The sequence below is a fragment of the Patella vulgata genome, chromosome 4 (assembly GCF_932274485.2).
Source record: "Patella vulgata chromosome 4, xgPatVulg1.2, whole genome shotgun sequence".
Lineage (NCBI taxonomy): Eukaryota > Metazoa > Mollusca > Gastropoda > Patellidae > Patella > Patella vulgata.
Genome location: NC_065882.2, coordinates 44,188,612 through 44,201,013, shown reverse-complemented (window position 1 = coordinate 44,201,013; position 12,402 = coordinate 44,188,612). Strand labels below are relative to the sequence as shown.

Here is a 12,402-nt window from a genome sequence, read left to right as displayed (position 1 = left end):
CCAGGCCCGGCGGAGTGGGGTGGGGGTTTAGCCCCCCCCCCACCCCCAATAATTTGGCCGCAAGTACTCTTTTCTCCAGGTTATTGCGGCCCCTGAACCCTTGCCTATAAGGACGTAGGATGGAAGCCCCCCCCCCCCAATCAAGAATTGCTTCCGCCGGCCCTGGTATCTACAACATATCGTTCTCATCTGTTCGTGTCTTCCTACAAACAGTGAACGAATTCACTCAAATTGGCCAAATTATGCAGGTCAAAGCCGTATAGGCCTATAGATAAAGTTGCGACATTTCTATGGTTGCGACAACTGTGAAGCCAGAAATTTCATATGACGTCATAAAAATATGACCTCAAGTGTACAAAGACGCCATCTTGGGTCCCAAGTATTTGTACCTACTCACTATCTATTTTATGTCCTATCATACTGTTGTGTTGAAGTTGGCTGCCCCCGACAGGGATGTCATAGAATTCCGCGAAAAAGAGATAAAACATATATTTTTTAAACGGTAAGAAAAGCTGAACAAACTATTATTATTATACAACAAAAAGCGCACATTATTGTTATAATAATATAGTCTAATTCATAAGAAAATGAAATGAAAGATACACCAGATAAAAGCGTTATTAAATATTAAATATATATAACTTGCATAAGCTTTTAAAAATCAGATTTTTTGTGCAGACGGGTAAAGTGAAAAGATAAATTTAAATAGTAATTTGGGAGATAAAATCATTTTGCCTTTCTAGCCGGCAAAATAAATGCCTGAAATTTCATGATTTTTTTTGGGGGGTGGGGGGGTGGATGGCCGAATGGTTGCCACGTGTGCGCTGTATCATAAACCCAGTCATTGAGTCAACTGGCGTGGTTTCGAATCCCCGGTTGTACGTGACAAGGAGTAGGGTCGACTGTCCAACCTCGTGGGTTTTCTCCGGGCCCTCCGCTTTCCTCCCACTGCTAAAAAACCCTACATGCAAACGAGTTATTGAAGTCCCGAAATGACCTAGTTTGTATCGAGTGGACGTTAAACCTCATCTCTCTCTCTCTCTCTCTCTCTCTCTCTCTCTCTCTATTCATGATTTTTGGGTCTGGAGCCATTCCGGATTCGGTCATCGATCATTCATTGTATCATCAATTTTTCGAAAATAGAAATTTCTTTAAATTGACTAATGGATAAAACATCTAAAATCAGTGTAACTTAAAACCAGTGTAAAATCTGCGTAATTTAAATAAAAGGTGTCTAGCGCGACATGTGTTTCCGGCATATGTGTCATCAGTGACATGTGATACGAGATATCGCTCTCCGAAACTTCCTGGTGTCTTTTGCAATTTATTTGAGGTAAGACGTTATCAGTCCCCGCCCATGAGTAAATAATAATATTAATCTAATATATAAATCGCACAAATTTAACAGATACGAATAATGTACATGTTATTCCACAGGTAGACAGGCATTGAAGGGGCCCAGTGAAGGAGATGCAGTTGCTTTAGAGTTTGTCCGACTCCTTTGGGTATTTGCGCCCCATTTCCAATGAAATAATCATGTTGTTCTGATGCTCAACTAGTATCAAATATATATCGTGCCTGAGATTTGTTATAAATCCCCTCGAGCATGTTCAACACATCTCAACATTTATCAGCTTTTTGTTCAATCTATAAAAGCCTACATTCCTACAAAATGTTTTGTTTAAATGGAACAATAGAACACGTACACCTTAAAGCGATAATTTCATATTTTCTAAGAAAGTCAAAACATAATTATTTCTATGTCTTTTGCTCAATAGGTTATCAACTCACTATTATACGACCGTGGGCATTATTTCCCACCCTTAAAAATCATTGACACAGGAAATAATAACACAATTACCTCCCTTGTTTTCATATTGCCTCCATGCATTAGCTACCTTCAAACGTTGGAATTTGAAGTTGAAAATGATATTTTTGCCAATTTCTCAGCTGGCAATAGTGACTTATATGATTAATAGGATTATTCTTTAACAAGGTAGGACGGTTTATGGATACCATCTATTTCAATGCTTTATTTTAATAAATTTTAAAAATATAACTTAAAAATATGAAATTACAGCTTTAATGTCGACAACGTAAAACTATCCAAATAAGATATATTTCTATGATATGATTCAACCGATACCTACATTCAAGTTAAACGAACCGCATCTTTTCATTTTAAGTCTTGCGTCGAGCTGAATAAATTATGTGATTTATAACATCTACAGGTGGTTAACAGTGTATATTGTTTGGGGTTTTTTTTATATCATCGGGTCAAAAGTTAAAATATATGCCACACAGATGTAGACAAGGTAGAAAATGCCAGAGAACAAGAGAAATTCTAAGGATCCCAGACTCGGATTTAAATATGTAATATGTAAGATTAAAATAAAGAGCTGGCATTTCTTGCTATAATAGTTCAAAAATAGATGAATATACTGCAAATCTCATATAAATAACTTTATGATGTTCGAAGTTATCACTGTTTGAAATTTTGATAAAACGTGGCATTTTTAATTGAAAACTTTTCAGTAACTGAATTTATGCAAAGGTTTTGTGTATTATACTTTTAAGCCCATAAGTTCATGTTTATGATATCCTAATAAACATCTTATTTGATCATATGTTCTGCCAAACGATGAAACTATCACAAAATGCAGCGCTAAACTTACTCCAAACTTGTATGTTTACTATAAAGACCTCCGGCCGCGTTGAACAAAGTACGTCACTTCCAGTTTTAATAAAAAAAATTAATTTCTCGCTTACAAAAACCGTTTGAATAATAAGTTACGGGGGGGGGGGGGGTATTCCTAAATATATAATATATATTTATTGTTTATGGAAAATTTGTTGTAAATCTTTGGTCTTCCCCTTTAAATCATTAAATAGCCACCGTCTTTCAATTCGTTTAAATCTCCACAATCAGAGTATAGGCTTGTGATGTAAATACATGTGTTTAAATAATAGTTTATCTAACATTTGAAGCCAAAATAAAGACCTGTAATAGGCTGAGTTCATGAATGAGCTTGAAATGCGTTCAATGTTCAAATAAATTCACTAGACAGTGAAGCGAAGATTTTTGAAGAACAATAAATGGATTTCAAGAGTTGCACATAAACGCCACCTAAGCTATTTTTGTTCTTGATTAAAACGACGATCTTGGAAATATAAGCTTGAATTTTTAAGAATTTGGCGCTACCTTGAGTACCTTACTGGGTCATCACTATAGACAATTATAAGCACCCCACCCCCACACTGTGAAATAAATTACAAATGAATAGATACATAAGCTTTAATCTATGGTGTATGTTTTTCATGACTAAAGATGAACACTGATGAAGATGCCTACGCAAATCGTTCGATTAATAAAAGGGAGATAATTTTAGTTTCTGAATATTTATTCCTGCGTCACAGCATAATTATATCTCCAGCGGATTACGATATACGCAAGAATAGGCTAATAGCCTTGTTGACTGACATTTAACAAACAAGTGTAGACTAAACAGTTATAGGTCAAGGCAACATTATGCCTATAAGAAACTTACGTGGTCATTGGGTTTTTTTTACAGACGACTAGAAACGCGAAGGTAACGCATTTTATGTTCAGACGAGATCTTTTGAATTTAAAACAATCGGCATTTATTTTATTGGTTTTAAGATTATTTATATTTGTTCTTAAGGTGTGTCATAAATTATTCCACATTTTGGTTTGTGTACACACGTTCAACATATTTCATGATAGGTTTTACTATTTAATTGCGTTCTATAATCGCCAATGATATTATCGATCAGCATGCCATGAACACAGCAGGCTCAAACTCATTAGGTGAATAAAGAGTCGATGTACCAGGTAAGTGAAGTGGAACAGTTTGAAATTACTACCGTGCTTGAGTATGTAAAACATAACCTACTCTGTCAACTTAACCTTACTAAATAATTAATAGTCATACGTCATATAGACAATATCGTGTTTATTGGGCGGTATATGGCAACATAACCTTGAATGATATGTGCTACATGGTGGTTTTACTCAATCAGGCAGGAATATCTTACCTGACATCTTTATTCTACCTAACATCTATCTATGTCCCACACACAGACAATATTTTAATTACAAACCTGTGGGTTCTGGCGTTGAAGTGGTGGGGGGGGGGGGGGCTCTTCAAGAGATTATGGGCAACATGGTAGAGTCAATGTGTAGCATAATGAGACACGGTAATATGTAATAAAGATTAGACTCTGCCAATAGTTTTGTAAACCCCATTTATCATTGCAGTCACGTTATTTTTTTCTAAACCTATGACGCAAAGCGCATCATTGCGGCCCTTTCACTTCGCAGGTGCCTGTAACGTGGGAAATCAATTTCAGATTCAGAAATAACTTAGATCTAATAGATCTAATATATTAAAGGTAAAAAACAGTTGTCCAGCTATAGGTGACTGAGATTAAAATTCACTGCCTTAAAGATACATTATGTAAGATTTAGATAAAGAGTTGGCCATTCTTGCTATAATAGCTCAGAAATAGATAATGCAAAATGAAAATATTGAAAATTTTATTCAAATTACTTCATTCTGAGCCAAGTTATCATTGTTTGTAGTTTTGACAAGATTTGTGAATTGTGGTAACCAGGGCACTGGTATATTCGTGACTTAGTCTCGCTTTCCCATATTTAAATTAAATTTTTAAATGGCGTACCGTTCCAATCTAGTTAAAATCTCGACTATTCGATGCCATCGAGAGTTGATTATGGTCTTGTTTTGTTAATAAATGTCTAATTAATAGTTTATATAACATTTCAGGTCTAAAGAAAGACCTGCAATAGGCAGATTTAGCTCTTGCATAATGTATGTTTAAATTCCGTCAACCAGTCCTAATATTCATGACTATAAATTCTCACTAGTTCGACGGTCTAGTCAATGATGACGGTTAAAAATGTCCACCTGAAGAGTATCGTGTAACCTTCTTTTTAATATGTTTATCTTGCTTTAAAAAAATATGCAGTCCAAAACTACAATACATGTAGATTCTGCAGTGACCAATCAGGCAATCATCTAGTCAAAATTGGTTTTGTGGCACGTCAACTCCTAATCGACCATACTGCCACCAGGCATTCAGTTCTAATTAGTTTGACGTGATTTAAAGTTACACTGGGCATGTTCAAATGTGATGTATGCAACATTTGACTGATACAAATATATCAAGAATTCGGTGAGATACTGGTACAAACCTTTTATCTTTGGTGGAGACAAATATTTCAAGAACCGCGACAAATATATAAAGAAAACGCTGAGATACTCGTACATACCTTTCTTTGATGGAGACAAATATATCAAGAACTCGACGAGTTACATACTGTTTAATTTTAAACTTGGTTTTAAATTGGTTTAACGCTCGTGTAAAATGTCCTATAGTAACGTCAAAAAGTGCTTGGGATTTTCTGTAATTATAGGTGAGTCTAATGCAATTTTGAATATGAAATTATTCCCCCGAAATTATTTTTGTCTTGATCAGAGGGATAGCCCCTCTTTTAATATATAATTGTTAATAAAATTATTGCTAAAAATATATATTACTTCCAATAAAACATCTTAAAATGATTACACGTTTACATTTTATACAGGACCAAGATCTAATTTTAAAGATGACTACCACTAGTACCAGACCCTTCATTAACGCTAACCTTATAAAACAACTGATATCAGATGTATATGGAATGGATGTCATGAGTTATACAGAACTTGATTCATTCGCTGATCGCAATTATAAAATATTTATCAAAAATAAAGAGGATATAAATGGAAATCAAATGCCCGAGGGAGGCGAATGTTGTGTTTTAAAGGTCATCAACTTTCAAGAATCTCAAAAGCCAAATGTACAGAAAAAAATAGATCAGATGCAAGAAATTCTACAAAAGAATGGTTTCAACTGCACGTCCTCTTTTCCAGATTTAAACAGCCGACAATTTTCATACCACCCCTTTCCTCGAGGGATCGCTGAAGGTAGACTAAATCTTGGATTTGGATTACAAACAATTCTTCTTTTTGGACCAGGAACTGTGGGCCCAAGCACTACTTATAGGTACGCTTCGTGCCACCTGGACACATGGAAGCAGAATAGATTATAATATTCTTATGTCGGCGATTGACACCCATGGTGGTCCTGATGGCATTCATTAGTCATTACCATAATATAAACTTATGGCTGGCCTGTTTTATTTAATGTCCTTTGCCTTACAAGCAAACTGTACTGAATGTTAAATCTGATTATGTAATAAGATCTTTTGTCTAGAAGGGTTTATAAACCCAGAATGGAAACGAGAACAGCAGACGAGACTAGGAAGGGTGTCTGGGATTTGGCGCACTCGTACCAAGCCAAGCTAGGACATGGCTCCCTCACCACAAGTTAATTATGGGGTCTTTAACATTAAGATGTTTGTACTTGGTATGTTAGAAGCAGAATAAAAGTATTATATGAAGTTTAAACTGGTGTTGTCGTCAAGAATCTAACATAAAGACCCAAATACTGTAACAACTGGTTATAAAACAAACAAAAATTCGTGTATATTTCGAAGAATAAAGCAGGAACCCGAAGATAAAATGTGGGGAAAAAAGACGATAGATCCCGGTTTTTGTGTCATTAAGTATTTTAGTTGGTGGTTTGCTTTTCAGAGTGTAAACAGTATTAAGCTACTCAAGTCTGTATAAGCTTACGGTGACCTAAATATGAAATGTTTAAATGTTTATTGTCATTTACCAGCCTAGTGCTCTAGGGGAGCAAATATATTGCTGGGGTTTTTTGGGGTTTTTGTTTGTATCTTCAATGATTTAATCATATGATAACACCCCACAGCGATTATTAATCTACGTAAGGATTGTGTATATTTTTAAATATATATTTCATTTCACACATTTCTGAATTCTGATGTATCGGTATATTTTAGGTCAAGTTGATCAATGTCTTGTTAGATTGTTGAAGTATATAAAAGGACGACCACTCGGTGCTGATAAATCACTACTGACATCATCAGTGCTAACTGAACTGGGATCATTGTTAGCTTTATTTCATTGTACGCTTCAGGTAAGACATATGATTTGGCATGATTGCAGGATTAAAATCTCTTGTTTTCTATAAAATATCCCGGTACTGAAAATTTAAATAATTGCTGTATATCGTGTTTAGTGGAAATATAATGGGATTTAAATAATTCAATGTTTTATTTTCGTGCACCAACCGGGACGACACTTTTGGATCAGAAACTAAGTCCCAAACACTACACATCTTATTGTTCTTCTTAGTGGGGTCGACGCTCTTCGAGAAAAGCACAAGTGGCGATCCGCCATGTCAAGTACGATTGACATGAAAATGGGCATGCGTGTTCCTTAGACAATTTTTGATATGCCATCACAATTTTAATGTGGCTGCGATGATGTCATGCTGGTTCGTGTTTACAAACGCCAGAATACGTTTGTTTAAATATTAAAATGAAACCGCTCTTTTTACGTGAAGTTACACATATTATGAGTATTCCGGTTTAGTTGGGAAAATTTGGTCTAATTGACACAGACACGACAAGCGCAGACCCGTAGCTAGCCCCAAAAAATCGTGGGGGGGGGGGGGGGGCAAAGGCTTCTGGGGGCGCCGATGTACCTACACTTCATGGTTCATAGCGAAGGGTCCAGAGTGCTCTTCACCCAGAAAATTTTGGAAAATAGGGTTTGCACCTGAAAATAACGGACATTTTCAATTGTGAGACTGAATTTGCGATATTGGCGTATTATGATATTTTGATATGAACATTATAAAAATTGGAAGGAAGGAATACGACTTTAACATACCTATAATAGTTTATGAGAAAAGCTTAAAGTTCGCAATCGGGTTAGGGTGCGACTTGAATTTTGAAGATTATCATGCCGTTTTGGGCGCCGAATTCATTCGTAGGGGCATAACCAATCCCATTCGGCATTATGGGCGCCCCGCCAATTATATTATGGGCGCCCCGCCAATTATATTATGGGCGCCCATGATGTCGTCACGGGCGACCCACCAGTCTCGTCTTGGGCGCCAAACCAATGTCTCTCGGCTTTATGTGGCGCCCATACTGATATGGGCACGTTGGTCGTTGACTTTGTATTGCGTCCAATGGAAAGGGCACCCATTGGGGGAGCCGATTTTTTTCCCAATGGGCTAAGGCAGCTGCCCCCTTGCCCCCACCCCTAGGCTAGCTACTAATATGGACACGTTGCCCTCCCGCCTGCAAGCGTATGATTGGAACGGACAGTACTGCACTGTTAATTTTGTTTTTCATTTCAGGATTTCCCATCAGATGGTTTAGATGTTGATATTAATAATATATGGTCTTTAGAAAATCCTCGTCGGGTACTATTTTATTATAGATCTGAAAAGGTGCGTATTTCATTTGACCTAAATTCTCTTTGGTTATCTGAATAATGATTTATAAATTCTTCCAACTATTCTTCAATTTGCCAACCACGTATTCTTCTACATCATTGTGTATTTTACACAGTTTAGGGTGTTGGTGTTTTTGTTTTTGTTTTTTTAAACAATATTTTACTCAATAAGGATAGGATTGGTGGAACAGGCTAAGTCTATATCACCCCTCTCCCCTTGTGTTTTGTTCTCTCTCAACGACATTTTAAAAATCTCGAGTTTATTTCTATACACCCATATGCATTAATTCTTGTTTTAAAGATACATTAGTTAAAGATACATTATGTGAGATTTTTATAAGGAGTTAGCCATTCTTGCTATAACAGTTCAAAAATAGATGATGAAAGAAGAATATATTGAAAATTTCAGTCAAATTACTTTATTCTGAACATAGTTATCACCAGTGTAATTTTTGACTAGAACTGGGGTTGAATTCCATCTTCACCGATTCTTAGTATGGCCGATTGTTTGATTGACAGGCGTTAACTCCACCTACATAATCTCTGCTGTCTTTTGTCTGCTGTCATCATATCCGAATTTGTGTTTTACTTTTTTGGATTTTTATAACAATTGGACAAAATGAGTGAGAGGGTAAATTTTCATTCTTGCTTGTATTTTGGGCATGCATTAAATCAATTGAATATAGGACATAATATTATAAACAATTATGATAAATCTATAGGTATTATACACCAGTGGCGTCGTGCCTATTCGGGAAATAAAAATATTTTTATTGATATTATCAAGACAGAAGACCTGTCCGTCTGTATTAGTCATCACACGGTCTCCAGGAATTGTATAATTTGTGTTTATATTGCACTTTAAATAGTTTAGATGTCATTTGTTAAGGCATCGCTCAACAGCGGCCTCGCTTCGTACACTTTATCATTTAGCCGCGATCCGGGGTTATGACGTCAACGTAACGGTTAATCTCCGCTCACGACGCCAAGCTGAATCCAAGCCATCCGTGGGTCTACAGAGTTGATTTTATGCTTGTTGTGTAAATAAAGATCTAATTTATAATTTCTATGACATCTGACGCCTAAATAAAGACTTGCAATAATCAGATTTAGCTCTTGCATAATGTAGGCTATGTTTAAGAGTTTAATAATGAGTTGGTCATTCTTGCTATAATAATTCAAAAATAGATGATGAAAAATGAAAATTTTGAAAATTTCATTCAAATTACTTCATTCTCACCCAAGTTATCATTGTTTGTAGTTTTGACAAGATGTGTGCACAGTGGTAACCAGGGCACTGGTATAATCGAGACTTAACCTCGCTTCCACATTTTTAAGTTAAATTTTTAAATGGCGAACCGTTTTAATCTAGTTAAAATCTCAAGTATCCGATGCCATCAAGAGTCGATTATGGTCTTGTTTTGTTAATAAATGTCTAATTAATAGTTTATTTAACATTTCAGGCCTAAAGAAAGACCTGCAATAGGCAGATTTAGCTCTTGCATAGTGTATGTTTAATTATGATTTCGATTTATTACAGAAACTGGTTTTACAACCGCAAATAGCTAACACTATAACAGAATATGCAGATAAATTGGATACATTGAGAAATGCTCTACCTAAAGGTGTGTTTACTTGATATTTATATATTTTTTGTGCTTTGTATCAAGTCTGGGCTTAAACGGGGGTGTTTATTAGCTTATGTAATATCGCTGAAAGGTATAGGCCTAGAAAATATATAATCAAATACAGTTGTATGGAAACATTTATTGTTTCTACAGTGACTCTTTAATCGTGCTTCCGATTTAAAAGACAGTAATTGTTTTCCATAGAACACTTGTGTAATTTTTAGGTGTTCAATTATTAAATGCCCTTTAAACAGTAAATATATAATGATTTTCTTATGTTCATCTACTGGTGTTTGTGTTCGTCAAGTTATTTTATAAAAAGAGATATGTGATAGGATGGCGTCGTATCCAACTGTTTGACTACTCTACATAGGAACTATAGGGATCAATAAAAATGTAGCCGGGTGAATCCGCTCTGTTTAAGCCTACTGGGATTCGAGAAAGTATTTTATTCAAAATAATCCATTAATAAATATATTTTTATTTTATCTTATATAGGTATTATCCATGGAGATTTTCATGATTATAATGTTATAATTGATTGGCCACGTATATTGAACAATAAGAGCAACAACCATGACAATAAAAGTGCATCAAATACCCGAAGAGAAAACATATTAAAGAACTATGCAATAATCGATTTTAATGAACTATCATATTCTTTTCCTATATTAGATGTAGTTCGCTTAACAACCGTGGTTATGCGAATTCAAATGCACAAACACACAACAATTTCTGTGTATGACCTGGTCAATGTCGTAGATCAGATACTAACTGGTTACGTCGAATTTAGACAATTATCCGTCTTTGAAATGGATATATTACATTTGGCAATTGCATACGGATTCTGTCTAGGTATTGTCACAAAGCAATATGTTCTTTCTAAAGATCCCACCAACATGTGTGCTGCCAAGGGAATAGATGAACAGACATTTTTGTTACAGACCTGGATGAAGATAACAGACGAAGTAACAACCGAATCGCTTTATCCTCACATGATTAATAACTTTTTGAAAACAGTTGTCTAGAATATTTATTCATCCACGAGGAACAAAAACTGATTTGGTTTAAGTATACTTCTGGATATGCGCTAATTTAAAGTCTCGATAAACTGAAATGCTTACTCGTCGCGTTTATGGTTTGGGGAGGGGGGGGGGCTCTAAAAGTGCACATTTTCTATTCGGCTAGTCTGGCCCCATCAAAAGAACATTAAATGATAACTGGAAAGGCTCGTTTGCCTTTCTAATCTTGTAAATATTCTGTTTGTTATTCGTTCATTTACTGTTACGTTTGAGAGGTTCGCATTTTCAAATATAAATGAATACCAGAATATTATGTACTAATCATTACTGTTACGATTTCAAACATGCGAAATGATAAAACAAGAGCTTTAAATATTTATCAACTCGCCTCGCTCGGCAATATCAAGATCCATTGCAACCTAACCACTCTTTGGGGGCATATATTTTAGTTCTCTTGTCGCTTTGGCCTACGGTGATTAGAGTAAATAATAGAAATAGATTAAAACACCAATTCAAACGCCAAAAAGTCATATAAATCAACATTTTTACATGTTTATCACTTGGTTAAGCGGAGCCACGGTGGCTAAGTGAGTAGGGCGCTGGCTCGCTATATCCTGGAGGTTGCAAGTTCGCTCCCATTGTTGACCGAGAACGTCCCTAGGGACTTTACGGCGCAGTTTATCCTTGTTAGTGGGGCAGAACAGGGGCCTGACAAGGACAGCTGTCTAGTAGTTCGGGTGGGACGAAAGTCCCGTGTACACATTGGCGTGCACGTATAATATCCCTTGGAAGTTGGAATTCGATATAAGAGTAGGCCGTATGTCCGGGCAAAATGTCCATCATAGCGCACTGCATGGCGTATGCCCGTCTTCATTAGCCCAGCCGGAGCAGAACAGTAGGTCGTTAAACTCCATTTCATTTCATTTCTTGGTTAAGCCTAATATGTCATGAATTTCGCTCAATACAAGCTTTCGCCCCGTTTATTCCAGTGGTACAACTGAAAAATAAAACGCAACAAAATATAGACAAGGAATATTGATGTAACGTAACAGGTCTTTAAACTTGTAGGAAGTTTACCTGGGCCCTTATTCACGAAAACTTAAACTAAGATACAATCGAAATTTTAAGAAATACTGCAATTCGATTGGCTGACCAGTAAAAATCAATTTGCATATATCCAATTTGCATATTGGTCAGCCAATCGAATTGCAGTTTTTCTTAAAATTTCGATTGTATCTTAGTTTAAGTTTTCGTGAATAAGGGCCCTGGCGCCACTAAAACATTTTTTAATATTAAAGATAGCGCTTGAATAGGGGCACCAACATTTTTCTAAGTGTT

The 12,402-nt window shown here is 35.9% G+C and overlaps 1 protein-coding gene across 5 annotated transcripts; it reads left to right on the top strand.

Moving 5' to 3' along the window:
- Positions 1 to 376: 376 nt before the first annotated feature.
- Positions 377 to 12,147, top strand: LOC126818573 (hydroxylysine kinase). 5 transcript variants are annotated; one of them, XM_050546034.2, is made up of 6 exons: positions 3,601 to 3,853; positions 5,627 to 6,005; positions 6,947 to 7,083; positions 8,317 to 8,409; positions 9,955 to 10,039; positions 10,541 to 12,147. In XM_050546034.2, the coding sequence occupies exons 1-6, from the start codon at positions 3,845 to 3,847 to the stop codon at positions 11,068 to 11,070; spliced, it is 1,233 nt and encodes a 410-aa protein (XP_050401991.1). In that variant the 5' UTR covers positions 3,601 to 3,844; the 3' UTR covers positions 11,071 to 12,147. The 5 variants fall into 5 exon arrangements, 1 of the variants encoding a protein (XP_050401991.1); XR_007679288.2 differs by lacking the exons at positions 3,601 to 3,853; positions 5,627 to 6,005 and adding an exon at positions 377 to 502; XR_007679289.2 differs by lacking the exons at positions 3,601 to 3,853; positions 5,627 to 6,005 and adding an exon at positions 1,285 to 1,333.
- Positions 12,148 to 12,402: the final 255 nt, after the last annotated feature.